Source organism: Epinephelus lanceolatus, chromosome 5 (genome assembly GCF_041903045.1).
Source record: "Epinephelus lanceolatus isolate andai-2023 chromosome 5, ASM4190304v1, whole genome shotgun sequence".
NCBI lineage: Eukaryota > Metazoa > Chordata > Actinopteri > Perciformes > Serranidae > Epinephelus > Epinephelus lanceolatus.
Genome location: NC_135738.1, coordinates 40,357,334 through 40,376,505, shown reverse-complemented (window position 1 = coordinate 40,376,505; position 19,172 = coordinate 40,357,334). Strand labels below are relative to the sequence as shown.

Here is a 19,172-nt window from a genome sequence, read left to right as displayed (position 1 = left end):
ATCCCCCTGACAGCCCAGAAGATCAATACATTCAGCGCAGTTTCAAGGTGGGCACCCAAGACTAGTGTCACCAATTCAGTATCTGACCAAATCTTTCCCCTTCTGTTCCTGAGTGACATTGAATAATGGTGAGGGAAATGTTTTTGCATAACATTATGATGTCACAGTGAAGCTGACCTATGACCTTTTAGATATAAAATGTCATCACTTCATCATTATATCCTATCAGACATTTGTGTAAAGTTTATCATAAAATGCATCCAAATACTTGGGTTATGGCCAAAAACATGTTTTGTGAGGTCCCAGTGACCTTTGACTTTCAACCAGCAAATTCTGATTGGTTCATTCTTGAGTCTAAGTGGACATTTGTGCCAAATTTGAGGTAACTCCCTCAAGGAGTTCATAAGATATTGTGTTCACAGAATGAGTTGGATACAGGGTCACCCTGACCTTCGACCATCAAATTCTAATCAGTTATTTGTTAAGTCTAAGTAGACGTTTGTGACAAATTTAAAGAAATTCCCTCAAGGGTTTCATGACATGATGCATTCACAAGAATGAGGTGGATGCAAGGTCACAGTAACTTTAACATTTGACCATCAAATTCTTATCAGTTCATCAATGGGTCCAAGAGAACATTTGTGCCACATTTGAAAAAAAAAATTGTCAAGGTTTTCTTGAGGTATCGCATTAACAAGATCCGAGATAGGCGAGGAAACGGTGGCCTTGACCTTTGACTATCTAAATCAAATCAATTTATCATAGAGTCCAATGGGACGTTTGTGACAAATTTTAAAAAATTCCCTCAAGATGCTCTTGTGATATCATGTGTGATGGATAGACAACCCAAAAACATAATGCCTCCAGCCATGGCTATCGCCAGTGCCGAGGCATAAAAAAAAAATACTATTTAGCTGCCAAACACTGCTTTATGAAAAGCAAGGCATATACCAAACTGATGTCTCTCAAGCAGGAAATAAATGTTTGAAATAAATTTGGATGCCCAAGAAGAGTAAACTATTCTTTATTTAAAAGAAAAAAAAAATCCTTTTTTTTATGTGCTGGCTACCAAATTCATATGCATGTCACAGCTAAATGGTTTATAAGATGAAAGTTTACTGCTGAATTGTAATTAAAAGATACAGTTCACCCCAAAATAAAAAATACATATTTTTCCTCTTTGTGTAGTGCCATATTAATGTAGGTACTTTTAGATATCTATCATTATTCATTTAACTACTTGTTATTAGTCATCATTATTTTAGCTGCAGAGTGTTGAAGATATATAACTAGGTTTGTGGAGCAGAGTGTGGCAAAACATACATTTGTTAAACTCTATAGCAATCTCTCTCACAGGTTTAAGTTTAAGATCTATCTATTTCTGCACTCAATAGATATATTCCTCTCAAATTTTGGTCACAAATCTGTTAAAATCTGCATTAGTAAGCACTTGTTTTTTGCCAAGATAATCCATCCACCTGACAGGTGTGACATATCAAGTTTCGGATTAAACAGCATCATTGCCACATAAGTGTGTCTCGGGATGGTCACAATAAAAGGACACTCTAAAATGTGTAGTTTGATCACACAACACAATGTGTGACAGATATGTCACAAGTTTTGAAGGAGCATGTCATTAGCATGTTGACTGCAGGAATGTCCACCAGAGCTGTTGCTTGTGAAGTGAATGTTCATTTCATTTGATTTGGTTGAATATCTTTGAGAAGGAGAGGTGCTCACGGATTTTAACAGATTTGCAGCAAAAAATTGACAGGATTATATCTATCGAGTGCATAAAAAAGTCATAAAACCTGTGGCAATGGGAGCAAAAACAAGTGTTGCATTTAAAGCGTTGTTGAGTATATTTTCTTTTCACAGAACTACATCTGCCAACCACATCACCGCACGAAAGGAAGGACTGTGTCAACTAATTTAAAAGCTGAACAGCTCATCACAAGATGCTGGAGTGAGGTATATGTCCCCATTTTTATTGTCAGATAAAGGCAAAATGCCCAAAAAAGAACAATTCAGACTGATCGTAGCACCAACAAAAGAGCAATTGTTACATTGGCCAAAAAGTATTTACCTCATTTCCAGGGCTGAATCAATTTGCAAGTTCAGTTGTGGTGGAATACTAATTTCAGGGGAAAGTGAGGAAAGTAAGGCTTTGCTTTGTACAGTAGTTAACTGATGTCAATTTAATGCAGCCTACACAGTCAGGCGGTGTGTATATGCTATATGTATATGTGCTCACCTTGCCAATAACAGGGATGTCCACAGATCCCCAGGTGTCCGCCCCCCAGTGCACCATCCCCGATGCGAAGTCTGCCGTCACTATTCCTAGGACTGGCACACAAACACAGAGAGAGACACAAGAAAAAAGGCATAACATATGTTGTTATTAGATGCGCAAGCAAACACCAAAACACTATTTTACAGAAGTGTTACAAAAACCTCATGTGGACTAGAACAATGTTTTGGGACTGCACTGCTTTTAGGGAGAGATTTCAAACATTTATCTCCAAAAAAAAAAAAAAAAAAAAAAGATCTATATAAATAACTGTCACATGGTACCTGTGTTAGGTAGTTTTAAAGTGATATCTTTACAGAGGGAGGCTTCATCTTAGCTCAGTAATTTCTCTACAACACAGTCTTTCTGAATGCCAGCTCACCAATGCCGAGGATGATCTTGAAGATGTGAACAGTGGAGAAGTGCAGGAGGAGGAAGGAGAAGTTGATGATGAAAAGGAAGAGGCACAGAATCACACACACCCACTCCTGGAGCCGCTTACCTGACAAGGACAAAGACAGGGAAACACATTTTATTTATCTTAGCTAGTCAACCATTTATTTGTTCACCACAGAGAACATTTTCGACCGGTTATGCATGTTGGTCTACAGGTTGATTTTGCTACTTTAGTTCACTGCACTGCACATCTGCAAGCTAGGCTGTCCTGACCTAACAGTGTTGCTGAGGAAACATTGTGCCCACCCTCAGGTCTCCCCACCAGGTTGCCCCAGTGAGTAATTGACCCAATACTGAGCTACAAAACCCCCTAAGCATTGTTAACTGCTAGCTCTCTTTGCAATTAGCAGTGTCAGCATGGCTAGTGGTGCTAACATAGTTAATACTAACAGGGTTTTGCTTACAGACCGGGGATACCTGGAGGGTACCAGGGCCACCATGTTCGCGCAGCAACACTTTTCTGGTGGCGGATTACCAGTGGTAATCACCAACATCGCTAGCTAGCCAGTGGCAATGAGAGGCTGGGCAGTGGTCACGATGTTTCCGCATATTAACGCAGTTAGCAGGCTGTCTGTCAGCAAAGCCAACATAAAATAAAATTAAAAGGCAAGATATTTGACACTACATTACAAAACACTAAAATTTCACCACCTCTTATTGGATAGTGCTTTGAAATGTAGCGCCAAAGCTCACTCTGTCAATAGAGCGTCAGACTTTAAAGAAAGAAAAGAAAGAAATAAAATACAGATTTTAATGTTGGGTACTGCGCATTGGTTATCATTGAGGAGCGGAGACTGATACGAGAGTGGAAATGATAAGAAGTTGAGGGTGTTCGGCTCTGATGAGTTGTATTAATGAACTGGGTGAGGTCCCTGCACCCACTGGGAGAACAACCCACTCCTTACTGAGGGTCAAAGGACCAATTGACTACAATGACTGTGTGTGTGTGTGTCCAGGGTGTTAATATGTAATCAGTCAGATGATGACAAGTGTACTCCTGGCTGCAGGGTCATGACCTCTCATATGTGAACCACCAACGCTGACGCAGCACCGATGCTGCACAGATACACACACACACACACACACACACACACACACACAGGCTGCTTCAGGTGGGAGGTAGGCCTCTGCAGGGATGAGGCCAAACTCACAGGTCAGCAGTATTAACTAAAGGACAAAGGGAGAGGGACTAACTAAAACTACTCATACTTTCACACATCAGCAATATTATGAGAGGGAGATGAGAGGGTCAAACTCAAAACCCTTAAGCCACACAACCCTGAAGATTAGAGACGCTGAATTATTGAAAACACACATAGCTGATCTATAGCTCATTTAGAGCACCACATTCTACTGCAGTGTTTTATATTACTTATGATGTCTTTAATCTTCCATGAACTCACATTTCTTTGACTTGTCCCTTTATTTGTGTCTTTTCTTTGTTCTGACTTGTCTGACCTGTCAGCTCAAGAAGGAAATTAGATTATAGAAGATCTCACCCACTTACAGAAATAAACTCTAAAATGTACAAATATAAACTACCACTGTTCTATTTCTAAGCCTCTTACTTTTTGTTCTTTGTCTCTCATCACCCCCTCTCCGTCGCCCTTCTCCTAATCCTTCTTTCTTTGCCAGTCAAATGTGCTTTTAAAACTTTAATGTGTTCAGATCCTAACGTATCACACAGCATTAGCAGCCTATAAGATATTCATGACAGTTTTTTTTTTTTTTTTTAATAACGCACACAGACCTGTGAGTGAGTGCGCCTATAGGCCTGTGTGACTATGAATATGCTATCAGCCTCTCATAAGGTAAGGATTGAAGTTGTCAAGGGAGATTTAAAATATGTGATTATGGATATTTTACGGATCATCAAATGTGACCCTTCACCTTCTAAAAATAGATGCCATCAAAGTTGTGAGGAGACAGACGGCTAATTCAAGTGGAGAGCCAAGTTCAGCTTCTAAATGAGTTTGACTTTGCAACTCAAAGATGTTTTGAAAAACTCTCGTTTTTGCTATCGACTGCAGTTAGAGACGGCAGATTAACAGATATTTTTGTTTTAGATGTATTTTGGGTGCTGTGATGCTCTACACCAGTTAACAGCATATAGACAAAGGGAAACAGCTGACCTGACTCTGTACTAAAGTAACAAAATCCACCTAAAGCACCTCTGGAGATCACGAATTGAAACACTACAATTCGTTTGTTTAACCTTTACATAAAACCAAAGTGTAAAAACAAAAACTGAAACTTTTACGGGGGGTTTTGTGAGACTATTTCTTGTCTGGGAGCGGCATTTCTTTGTGTCCATGCTGAAAACATGGCACTCAGGAATTAAACAAAAGAGATGGGATGTGTTAACAACGACAGCCAGGCTAGCTGTTTCCTCCTGTTTCCAGTCTTTATGCTAAGCTGAGCTAACCAGCAGCTGGTGGTAGCTCCATATTTACCAGAGAAACATGAAGCAGGTATAAATCTTCTCTTCTAACTCTTGGCAAAAAAGAAAGCATGCATGTTTCCCCCAAAACTACTGCTTTAACAAGTATAACAATTTCATTAAATTTTGCCTGTGTTTCAAAAATCCAGACTTTCAAAATACAAATGACACCACAAAAACTGCTCAGGAGTGGCCCATGGAACATGACAGAGACCTCAAAGTGTTCCCAACTCAAAGTGTGCCAAATTCCCCAAATCCCAGTCTGATCAAACATCTGCGGGACATGCTGGTACCCCACCTTACAACCCACGGGACTCAAAAGATCTGAAGACAACGTGTTGGTGCCAGACACCAATTGACACCCTCCAGAAGTCCTGTGTTCATGCATTGACAGGTCAGAGCCATGCCCAGTCCAAGGAGGACCCACCGTAGATTGGGGGTATCTCCAGGGGAAACCAGCATGTCCCTCAAATGTTCAATCAGATTGGGATCTGGGGTATTTGGAGGCCAGGTTGACACCTTGAGCTCTTTGTTCTGTTCCTCAGGTCATCTCTGAGCAGTTTTTGTGGTGTGGCATGGTGCATTGTCCTGCGGGGGGGCATTGCCATCGACAAGTGCCATCTCCATCAGGGGGTTTACTTGGTCTGCAATGATGTTCAGGTGGGTGGAGCACGTCAAGTAGCATCCACATGAATGCCAGAACCCAAGGATTCCCAGCAGAACATTGCACTGTAACAAGATGATCAATGTTATTCATTTCACCTGCCAGTGGTTTTAATGTTTTGACTGATCGGTGTAAATAACTTTCACTTTCAGTTTGATTTCTAATCAGAAAGGGCTGTCTGCTTGGGAGGCACTGATCATATGACTGGATGAATGAGACTTGGATTTGACTGCACGAGTTGTGTGAGAGTTTGTACACGGATGTTTTGATATAGTTTTGCTACTGTTAAATGTGGACCCCTTATGACTTCAAAGTTTTCTTCATAAATTCAATGTAACATAGGGTGAGTAACTGATATATAAATTGTCATTTAGGGGGTGAAGTATTCCTTTAATTTCCAAAGATCCGCACTGTTGAACACATTAGCCAATGGCGCATAATTTAAGGCTTCATTCAGAGAAATGCAAGCCGCACTGAAAGCACAAAGACTGTGGCAAACGAGGGAGAGAGGAGTTATGACTGGCAGCAACAAAACACAAATGGCTTTTCTCACATTGTTTTGTCCCAGGTCCAGTGAAATAACTTAATATGTGTTAAAATCATACAGTCCAAGTAATGTGTTTTCAGTCCATACTGAGGTTAAGTAGAGCGCAGTTGGCCCTGTTGTCTCTGAGCTTGATGTGACACCATTTTCTCCACTCCGCCCCAAGGTACACACACACACACACACACACACACGAACACACACACCTCAAGGGATCAGTACACCAAAATTCACTCTCTCCAACTTTTGTCTGAAGCCACACACACTCAACATACATGCAAGCACTCACACACACAGAATGATGCTCCAACTGATGGATTTCCTAACACATTCTCACATTTCTCTCGATTACACACACACATCCTCTGACACATACACAAATTCAGACACTCCATCTCCGTCACGTACACACACACAAACACACACACACACATGTGGTGCAGGGCCGTGGAGCAGTGGGGCGGCTGTCAGGTGATGTGCGTCAGTCCTTGGATCCTCCGGCTCCCTGGTGAGGGGAAGGAAACTAGGACAGGCCTCCGCAGAGCGCACACACACTCTCACACACATTCTCTCTCACACACACACACACATAAGCCCTTGTCCCTCAGGCCATGGCATTGCTGGATATCACACACAGCTACAGACAGACACACAAAAACAGCCTCTAAAAGCATGTATGTATGGACAGACATATGCGAGCATGTTTGAACATACACACACACTCTCACCAACGGAAAACCTCTCATTCAAGAGCGCACACACACACCTGACCTGCCTTCACTTGGCATACAAACACAAAATTAAAGATGTACACTTAGACACACGTAAACACAAACACACTGGCACACACACACATCTACACACACTCTTAGGGCCAGAGCAGCGCACTCATTAATATCGTTCTGACAACAACTGGCTCCCTGGCAACCTCTCTGCCATCGCTCACCCAGCAGCACCCCCCGCCTGCGAGCACGCACGCGGGTGTGCACGGGGATTTAACCTGGGCGGAGCCGGGGGAGGGGAACGAGGGGTGCTAATAGGCTGAAATTAATCAACGCCGGCTGATTCGCTGTCTGGGGAATGAGTGGCGGGCAGCAGGCAGGCAGGCAACACATCCTGAATACTAATGGACTAATGGAGAGGGTAGACAGAAAGTAGACCCCTTTACCTCTCTGCTGTTTGTCAGGTATCAAGGAAATAGGAAGAGCGAGTGAAGAGTGTTAAAAAAATTATACAGTTTGAGCCTTTTTAACCTGCACTAACAAGAAAAGAAAAGATTAAAATCCCAAATTGATGTGACAGAACGCAAGCAAATGACACAAAATGAGCAAAAATGTCATGGGGCCAAATTGTGAGTCACACATTTACCACATATCAGCAGTGCAGTCTACTGAAGCCTGAAAAAATTCAAAGCCATGCTATTTCATGACACATAAATCAACCTCAACGTCTGTGAGATGTGACACTTCTCTTCACAAACACCACTCCATTACAGTCTTTGCTGCTCCCAAATGAGAAAATATTTGCACAAAATCTGCACTGCTACAATAAGACAGTGAGAAGAGTCATACTATGATTACTGTTGAGAAAAAAAAAAGGAAAAAAGAATAGCAGGGTCAGGCCTTCTCCACACTAAGCCGGCTAAATTTGAAACCACATCTGTTCCTTTCTCTCCGTTTTGGCCTTTTTATCCACAACAGACTAGAGCAAGAAGAGATTTAACCGTTTTCTTATGTTCTGAAAAAGTGCACCGATTGCACTGAAGTGGTTCTCTGCCCCATATCTATTTTGTGTTCTGCTAATCTCAAATAAAGTGAATCATCTGTCCCCACACTGTATCTTCATGTATCTGTGGACAAGCCACTTGTGGAAGTGCTAAATAAATAGTTTGGCAACACATTTCTTCATTTATGACTGTAGTGATCTCTGGTTCTCACCTATGAAGCATTAGTAAAGACTAGTTGGATGTTCCACTGTATTTTAATGTGCAGACAACAGGCACAACTTTGTTTCTTGTAAACAAGGTGCACTTGCGTGGTAGGGAGATTATGAGGATTTGTGCGCATCACATCAATTGTGGTTTCACCACATTTGTTTGTAGTATCCACTTGTATGTCAATCATTGGGTGTGGAGGAGTGGAAATATATAGCACAACGTGAAAGATAATACGGAACACATGTAAAAGGAGACTTATGTGCATAAGTTCACTGCCCTGGTGCATTCTAGGAAACTTTTTTGCTCCCAGGGTGCTCTTTCTCAGTCTTGTTGTCTGTGATGTTTTTCATCTTTATTTTTATTTTTCTGCTACCTTTGGCCACAACTCTACATTAAGGATACTTGAGCTTTGAAAAAGATGTGGTTGACCATATTTTGCATTCTGGCTACGTTTCTCGACATGCCTGTTCCTGCAGGAGTTGTGTGTACTGATAATAACCGGTTTTCTTTATGAAGTGGCAGTTCCTACACACATTTAGAACAAGCTCTTCACCTGGTTTGAAAGATAATTGTATTACACAATAGAATGACAATTATAATAAGGGCCCCAGGACTATAAAAAGAACACAAAACTCTGTTCTGCAAATGAAGTGAAGAGTGAACTGACTTGAGTTGAGCTGATCCTCTCCTAGGTGTCTGACTGTAATCACCCAAGAGTGTGTGCTACAGTATTACTGCATTTGTCACACATGCAACCCAAACGCCATAATAACACCTGGAATTGTATGTTAAACATGGAAAATCATGCGTTCTTATTGGCTATTGGCTGCTTGCATGTTCCTTCGGTGAAAGCCTGATTTATTGGCAGAGAATGTTACAGAGAAAGCTGCATTTTTCACATTGACAACAACTGCCTACACTGCAAAGTAACCCAAAAAAGGACGACAGACTTATCAAAAAGACAGTCTGAAAGTCAATCAACAAAATGAAACATTACAGGTGAAGCATTTCAGAGATTGTTAATAGTTTAGCGTTCTGCTAACTGGAGCCAAAGGCTCAAAGCTGCAGCTTCAAGTTCACGTTTATGTTCTTAACGTTAGCTAGAGCCTCTGATTACCGTGTGTCCTCTGCCTCACTCCCCCCCGCTTCAGACCACCTAACCGGGATGAGGGTGGGCAGCAGCTCAAGAGACAGACCCCCAGTAGGTAGTCTGGGAAACTCAAGTTCAACCACCGCGAATCACAGCTCTGGGGGACTGGACAGCCCCAACTGACTACCTGCTGGATCAGCAAACTTTCTGTTGCTGCCATTACAACGGTTAGCCCAGCCGCTGGCAAGCAGCCTGCTGTGCTACCCAGCACTGCGGCTTAGCGCTGACTGAATCTGAGCCGCTACAGCTGCAGACAGAATGTCAAGTTGCTGCCTACTCTCCTTCCTGGGAAGCAGCAGAGGCAAAGGCGAAGGGACCATGGGGTGGCTAGCTGGCTAATTCTTGTCTAATCTGTGGTCTGATGAACAGAGAGAGAGACCGAGGCAAGGAAGGGCTGAGTAAATGCGCTGTGAGCAATTACATAAATGTATTGGAAACACTGGGTCACTCTATGAAGTGCACACATATGCCTGTGGTTGTGTGGTGGGAGGAGCATAGGACATACAAGGGTCAGCTGCAGGACGACGGTATATTCATTAGGGTCATTAGTCATTAGGGTTTAGGCACAAAAAACACACAGTTAGGAAAACATTGTGTCTTGGCTTTAAATACCCACTTTTGTAAAGTAAACATGGCCGGACATGTCCCAGACTGAGGTTAAAAAACATCAGCAAAAAACACCCACTTCATGTGTTACGTCATCCACCATCCACTCCTCCTCCTGATAAGAAACTCTGCTCATAAACATGTAATCTGAACTACGTCATGAGTATGAAATGTACAGATGTAACATATCAATTGTTTGCAATGCCAACATTTTATTCTGGCGAGTGGGCTGGTATACAAGTCTAAACTGTCGTTTCCACCACTAAGGACATATTCCCATGTTTAAGCGGTAGAAAAAAAAATCTTTTTGATTCTGTTATGACCAATCATGTGAACACACACACCCAGCAAGGAACAAAACCAAAGGCGAGAACAGAAAAACTGCAAACAACAAGTGAGCCGGGCGCACTGCCTTGCACACTGAAAAAGCACCTACAGAGCCTCTGACAAAAAGAAAGTCACACACTCTGAACAGCGAGCCCGACAGCGGCTCAAAAGACCGAGTCACACGCCTCGACCACGCCTTGTGTGCCTTTTCTTCTTTCTGTTGCCTACAGTCTGTCTCTGAGATAAACTGTGTTTACGAACACTTATTCATACCCGTGTATAGACTGCTAACACATTAGGTGCTAAATCACAGAGGGTGATACACTATGTACGAACAGAATACAGACAGCTCTGCTACTCTTTTTATTCTCCGTCTCTCTTTCCATGTCCCCTGGTTTGCTCTCGGTAGACTGTCTTCAGATGGGACTCGGGAGAGTGAGAGGGAGAGGGAGAGAAAGGGAGAGAGAGATGTGGGTGGTAAAAGTGGGTCACATGCTCAGAGAGAAAGAGAATGAAAGAGGGGGAGACAGAGAGAGATGAGGGAGAGAGAGAGAGAGAGACACAGAGAGAACGACAGTAACAGGGGAAGATTGGGTGAGAGAGAGGTAGAGAGACACAAAGAGGGTGAGGGAGAGAGAGGGGGGAGAATGAGGGGAGGTCGAATTCCCTTGTTCAGAAGGAGTGGATCAGTCACAGGCCTCTTTCCTTTCATCTGATCTCAGCGGACCGCAGAACCTGGGACACACACACACTAATAGTACACAACACAGGGATGCAAGCAAACACACACTCGTTGGCACACACATACACACAAAACCAACATCAACGCAAAGTACACATACCAAAGATGAAGAAACCACACACACACACACACACACACACACACAGTATGTATGTCTTTATGTGGATGTGCACACACACACACACACACACACACAACCCTGCCAGACAAACTTAATAAATCCATTACCCTGTAGATTCAACAGCAACAAAGAGAGGAATGTGGCAAATGAGATTCAATAACGGCATACCGACACAATGGCACACACACACACACACACACACACGCACACACACACATATGCATGTAGACAAACAGATGCATACATCGAGGCACAATAACACGCGCACACACATTTTAACCCACATGAGAGCCAGTGTAAGTAGGCCCTGCTCCAGCCTCCCTCCCCTGTGGAGACACAAAAAAAGGATGGACAGATCCCATCATGTGTGTGTTCCTTTGTGTGCGAGTGTGTGTGCTGTATGCCATCACCTCATCTCCTGGGCTTTCTGCTACCACCATATTCATCTGCGGCCCTCATAAGGATAATTACACACACACATACACACACACACACACACACACACACACACATACACACACACACACAGCTCATCTCTGAAAATGCACAGCGTTCCCAGCTCTTCTCTTGCATTGGTCAAGGTCAACAGCAAAATCCTGCCTAGGAGGCTCGCCTAAAGCCATGAATGTACTGTGTATGTGTGTAAAGTGTGTGTACAGTGCGCGTGTGCCTGTGTCTGAATATGTGTGCACATGATTTATGTGTATGTGTGCTGTGCTTTACCCTCATCAGTGTGGACAACAATCCGAAAATCTGAGTCACAGAAAATACAAATGAAATGTCTCCCTTAAAAGACACCTGTGCTTTCCGACTTGTTCCGACCAAATGTTACAGTTAATTAAACCAGCTTAAGGCCTCACTAGTTATTTACAACTGTGGAAATTAGATTTTAATTAAAAAAAAACAAAACAAAAAAATGTGACATTAACATTAACTGATTTAACAGATGTTTGATATTGAAAACTGGGACAATACAAGTGACTTGCATTAGAGCCAGGTCACAAATAAGCAAAACGCCCCACGAGGCCATGGTTTACAGTGATTTTAGAACAGCTGGCTGTTGTTAGGCACGACACAGAGAAGTGTTTGCAGAACATGAATGTGCCGGTATTAAACCGTAGGTAAAGACAGCAACAGTGAGGCTACAGATTATAGCCAGTGTTATTTGTGTGGCCAACAAACAACAACTCCCCTAAAAAAAATGAACAGCTTCTCATTGAGATTATTGCCAATTTCCAGCATGTCTGATACCTGCAAGAATCTAGATGTCTAAATCAACAGACCACAGGAGGAGGAAAGAGAGGACTTCTGAAGTAACCAGCTGCAGTGAAGCTGCAGCCTGCAGGTCTGAGGGACAGCTGCAGGGGGAAAGGAGGCAGAGAACATGACCAGGATCTTTCCGCTTTATTGACAGGACAGCTCAGATAGACAAGAAAGGTTGAAGAGAGAGGGGGTATGACATGCAGCAAAGGGTCACAGATTGGAATCGAACCCAGGCCGCTGCAGAGGACTCAGACTATAGGAGGCGCACACTCTACCAGAGGAGCTAAAGGTTGCCCCAAATCAGCTGTTTACGTTAACAAATATTAGTATGATTGAATACATAATTTTTTTTTGCACGTGGCCATAGTTTCAACCTGGACCCCACTTTCCTATGTTTTTGTGTCTAAGTGACTCATGGGTAAAACATTTTTTTTTAAATTGGTCTAGTATTGAGAAAGAGCACAGCAGTCAGCAGGGGCAAAACAGGCTCCTATGTAAACCCCTTCAGTTTACATCCATTATAAGTGCTTGTTTTGCCACTGACGGGCTCAGGTTGTTATTATGAGTGTCTGATGACACAGTTTGATGTTTCTGTCTATTTTGTGTTCAAGTCTTGCTAATGAAAAGTCTAATTCTGAAACACGACAGGTGACTTGTTGCAGAAAGAAAATAGCGGAAACATCAGTGAGAGTTGGAGACAGAATTGCCACTAACAGTTTGTTGTTTTGGAGTACAGAGAGCATCTAAAAATCTCTACATCTCTGAAATCTCTCTTTTTATTGTCATGGCTGAAAATTAAGATGATTCTGACAATGTGAAAACATCTGTGAGATTTCAGAACAAGAACCCTCCTTTAGTGGGACTTGAACATAAAACAGACAGGAACAAGTAAAAAGGTATGGAAAACGTTTAATTTCTCTTTAACGTCTTTACTGTAATATCGTAAGACACTCATAATAAGAATCTGAGCCTGTTAGTGGCAAGAACAACCACTTTTAGTCTAAGTAAATTGACACAGTGCACCTGCCACAAGTGATTAAAGCCTGGTTTGCCTCTGCTGACTGCAGCACTCTTGCTCAGTACTGGACCAATTTCAAAAATGGTTGTTCCCACACGTCACTTTGACACAAAAACATGGGAGAAGTCCAAGTTGAAAAATATTGGAGTTCCCCTTTAATATGGATAATCTCTCCAACTTGTACGTTCCATGACTGTAACAGATTCTATGAAAGCAAAGTGGGGCTCTTCACCCTGCAGTCATCTACTTATATAATGCAAAGTACAACCTGGAGGGTATTTCCCTTACAAATCCTTTGGATTAGGAAGTTATGCATTTTACATTTCCTAATGCAGCAACATCAGTTTGTATTAAACAGAAAAAACGACAAGTAAAGAGCAGTTCTGAGCGGCAGCAGCCACCACAGTTATACACAAATAAAATGAGAGCCAGCTACAGAAACAGCATCAGCCGAAAATTCAAGGAAAAAATATTTACCTCAGGGATGAACCACATCAGAGAAAAAAAGTGTATCTCTATTTTCATAGCAATAACACAAATCACTATCCATGACCAAAAACATTATACCTTGAGGAATTTCGCAGAAAAACTGAATCAGTCTGTTGGGCTCTCAAGTGCTGCACTGCAGCAACACAAACTGGTAAAAAGGTAGTGTGATAGGTAAGTAACATTGTAAAATGTTGTGGTTTGTGACTGAGGCAACCAAGCAACACCTGTTTGGTTATTAACCGAGTGTTTCGTGTCTGCAGAGTCTTGAAGAAACTACAAAGATTGTTCATAGAAAGCGAGAGCGTGAGAAAAAGTAAGCTGCGTGTCATTCTTCTCACTGTAGTCCTAAATAATAGACAACTGGAGCAGTATAATACACTCACTGTCTCTCTCACACACACACACACACACACACACACACCCTCACACCCTACTACTGTATAGTTACTCATTGGAGCAGTTCAATCTACAGATTCTGCTGACTCTGCTAAAGTACACTCCCACTCTGGTCGTATGCACACTGAGGTCACGAGAACACACAGACACACACACAGAGGTCAAAGCCAAGTACAGCCCATGTGACACACATGCTCAAATGATTTCTGACCCCTGACCTTCATGACCCCAGGGTCAGCAACTCAGGGAATCTGGTCGCTTGTGTGTGAATGTGTCAACTGTCACATGTGAGAAGTGAGCGTCATTACAGCAGCACATCTTCAACAGCCAAATTCACATCAGTCAGATTTCAGGGTTGAGACCTGTCACTCCTCTTTAGCACGGAGACTGCTCTGTGGAGGAAAATTCTATTCCTGCACATCGAGTCCGCTCTTTATTTATTTACTAGGGATGCACCGAATATCCGGTAACCGAATATATTCGGCCGAATATTGCAAAAAAACACACATCCGGTATTCGGTGGAATAAGTGAAAATAAAATAAATAAAAGTAAAAATGTAGTAAAATGTCGGCAGTGTGGCGATATTTTACTCAGTCCGTCACCACACTCACATTTGTGACTAAAAATAGTTTTGTGTGGGCAAAATAAATCATTCAGCACGCTGTGTGAGTACAGATTTCAACCAGCAGCAGAAACGAAACGGCGAATCCTGCTGGTTGCAGGTTGAACGGGGGTCACAGACACGGACAGGAATACGCATTCCTGTCAAATACAGCGGCACATGATAACGGCTTACTGGTGACAGAGAAGTCCGGCGCCAGGTGAATAACTTGTTGTCATGACTGCCCAAAAGTACCTGAACAGCCGAGTATGTGGCGCATCAAAGGAGAAACGAGCTGTTCACATTTCTCTCTTTGTGGCAGTAACGGCCCACAAACCTCACCGCACTTTAGGGACTGTTCTTTACTTATGAAGGGACTTGTCAGGGGAGGAGGGTGGCTGGTTGATTTTTATTTCATTTATTTATTTTATTTTGATCCCCCCTATGTTAATCACTTATTGATGCTGTTTTTGAAGTATGAATAAGTCAATAAGTAATTTATTCCATTGAAATATCAGTGATGTATTATAGAAAAGTGATTTATCTTTTTATAAATGACAAAAGGCACATCTGTCTAATTTTCGCTGTGATATCATGATGCTACTCAGAACCGTGACACTTTCACTGGTATCGTACCATGGGTCCCAATTTTGGTACCGTGACAACACTAATCTGGAGGAGGTTCATCTGCAAAAACTAATGAAAAACTAAACAACGATAATCGGTATTCGGTACTCGGTACTCGGTATTCGGCCAAGCATTTAATATCATTCGGGTTCAGCTTCGGCCACAAATTTTCATTTCAGTGCATCCCTATTTACTGTGGACACTGACAGTTTTCTCAAGCAAGTTGCATGTAAAGCCATACATGATGTTACACACACTGTAAAGCAGAGGTGGGGGACTCGGGTTACAGGGCTTGACTTGAGTCTGACTCAAGCCGTAACTTTGAGGACCTGAGACTATCACTGATTAAAGACTCGACTTGATTTTGACTTGGATTTAATGACTTGAGACTGGACTTGGACTTTCAGCAGTCGAGTCTTCTACAGCTCTCCTCGGAGGAATTGTAGTTTCTACAGCTGCATCATGAGCTTCATCCTGACATTTTAATCTTTTCTGTCTGAATGATACATGTGAGTTCAGTTTACAATAACTCATTAAGCATTAAACGTGCTTGGCAACCAGCAACACACTGTCCTCTCCAGCCCTTTACACACACAGTCGTCACTGTAGAGAGCCGATACAAGCGCTGTGAGCTGTCATATGCTCAGGATCTCTCCTAATTTATTTGTACGAGGTTTTGATACTGCCAAACTCCATAATGACTGTCACGGCCTGCTCTCCCAACATTTTGTGTGTGCTTGCTGTGCGCTACCACACGCCATGAGACATCTTCAACACCGTAGCTCGGTTTGTCCTCCAGTTCCTGCTCCGCTTGTGTTTTGAGGCTTATAAGAGTGTGTGATTATCACCTCGACTTGACTTGCTTGATTTTCTCCACAGTGACTTAGGACTTGCTTGAGAATTGAAGGTTAAAACGTGAGACTTGCACATGTGTGGCTTACTCCCCCCCTGTGCTGTACAGTCTACTGAAGGATACCTGTTACTTAGTGGCACTGCCATGAACTACTACAGTATCTGTTTTCGTGCTGGCAGGATATCAAGATCATCGTGGTCAAAAGAGTCCATAATAATGAAATTATCACACTATCAATAGACAGATTTGAAAGGATACTACTACTACTACTACTACTACTACTAATAACAACAACAACAACAACAATAATAATAATAATAATAATAATAATAATGTTAGCTGTCAAATTCATCTTTAATTTGGCTTACTGTGTATTTTGTCTTTTTTAGCAAATAAATTACACTCAAAATATGAGTGTGCGGAGGTGGAGGAAAAATCTATAACACTCAGTGTATCGTGACATTATTTAAGAGGCACTAGATTATTTACACAATATTATATATTATGAACATGATATCAGTATTTCATTTTGAAATATAGTTATTGTCAATACCGGTGTATCACCACACCCCTAACCCGCATTGTATTGGCTGAAATTTGTAAAGAAGTTATTGGTAATTGGAGGCTGGTAAAAATAAAAAATTAAAAAAATCATACATTCCTATCAATACTTTCATGTTCATGTGTATGTACTGTGGACTCAGGAAATGTGAATGTCATATATGAATAGACTTAGGATTGACATGACGTAAGGAACATTGAAGGACACCTCTATCTGTTAACCAGGCACACTGTTTGGTGGTTTCTACCTTTGACCACCTTTCCGAATTCAACTTAACTCAATGACATTGCCCTGCTCTGTTGTTATAGTAACAGGGCCATGGCCTATGGGAAAAGAGCTTTTGGTAATCTCAACTCTGGTAGAAGAAACGGTGGAAATCAATGATCCAATGTTTATAAATTCTGCTAAACCTGACTGGCTGATTGACTATATGTATGGATGGCTGTATGAATGATGTCATCTTGAGACTACAAAAACATAGGTTTGTAAAATATTGTAAGTGCTCCACTATAAAATATATTTTACCATAATCCTGCAGACCCAATTCAGATGTTTTCAAACTGATCACTTTGCATTGCTCAGTTAAAAATAAACTGACATCAGTCACCTGTTTTAGTGTAGTTGTACCCAACTCACAGATGCAATTTTCCAATAAATGGAGTTGCTCAGTATTAACTAAATGTACCTGTGAATGATTATTTTTACCCAATCTCTCTTTAGAAGTGCTGTATGTCACTACGTTTTTAAGCAGCATTAACACATGGCTCCAACAGGCTGACACACTCAATGCGGCGTCAATGTATATTTGTCAGTGGCATACACTTTCTCCTCATTGGGAACAACTGAAAAAAGATACTGACACTCACCATGTGGACACTCAGACTAATACTTCTACAGCAGTGCATGCCTAATAGAGAGCTTTACGAGAAGCTTCTGTGCTGCAGAACGTCTTTGTGTTTAATGGGAGCAGGTTGACATACGAGCAGCCCGAGCGCGATGAGCTGAACGAGGTTGAAGATCAGTATCGCTCTTTAGATCGCTTACAGGCACTGACAACAGATCCTCCAGGGTAACTCGAGATCACTAACACGACGCATACCCTAGTGCTCTCACATTCACACACACATAAGTCAAGTGATACACACTAACAGAAAGACATAACATACATGCTGCTCGTGTGACTAGACTTAAACGCCTCGCAACATACAGAAAGCAGAGGAGAAAGAATGTGAGACAGCATTTGAGGAGAGGAGAGGAGAGGAGAGGAGAGGCAGTCAGCGGAGCGTGACACTTCAGACATATGGGAGGACCGAAGAGGGACGAGGGGATGAATAGAGAGTTGGTGAGAGAAATGGAGAGACGCAGAAACAGAGGGAGAGGGAGATGTATCCAGCTGTTTGTCCATCCCAGCTTTGCTGTAATGAGCACATGTTTGGCTCTATGGAGCATCGCCAACGCCTCATCTAACTTCTCCAAACTCTAACAAGCCAAACTGCTATTTAGATTTACCTCCTACCAGCGCTGAACCGGACCCAAACAACTAAGCACATAACAGCGTGGCGCTCCCTTAAATGGACACTTTGACATTTTGAATTTTAGCTGTTTATTTTTCTTTAACAGACACTTGTCAGCATGTGGGGAACATTTCTGCTTTTAAGTTTTCATAAAATGGCCCGGCAGCATTGTTAGCGTTGCAGAGCATAGCCTCCACTTGCAGCCTGCTGTGCCCTTTGGCTGAAATGAGGGAAAGCTTATAAGTCATCTGGAGATATACCTGGTGAAGACACAAAAATGCACACGCAGCCATGTTCTCCTTTATGATTACAGCTAGGAAACCAGTGATCACTAATTCCAACCTAAAAGAAGCGTGTGTTTTATAACCCCCCAAGATAGTCTTTAAAGTGCATTGGAAAACATGATCTAATATTACATTTTTTATCTAGTAACACTTGTTGTTGTTGTTTTGGTGACAGCTGCACTACAATTATGACATTTGACAATAACTATTATTCACAATTCTACCACCACCAGTGTTAGTGTTGACACAATTTTGAAATTTTTGGAAAACTGGATTCATCTAAAATAT

The 19,172-nt window shown here is 42.0% G+C and overlaps 1 protein-coding gene across 1 annotated transcript in view; it reads right to left on the bottom strand.

Moving 5' to 3' along the window:
* Window positions 1-19,172, bottom strand: part of peds1a (plasmanylethanolamine desaturase 1a) — a 59,100-nt gene that overhangs the window by 24,360 nt on the left and 15,568 nt on the right. The window contains exons 2-3 of the mRNA XM_033635414.2: window positions 2,673-2,792; window positions 2,255-2,346 (exon numbers count right to left, since the gene is read on the bottom strand). Of these exons, the coding sequence (XP_033491305.2) occupies window positions 2,255-2,346; window positions 2,673-2,792 (212 nt within the window). The remainder of the gene's footprint in view (window positions 1-2,254; window positions 2,347-2,672; window positions 2,793-19,172) is intronic.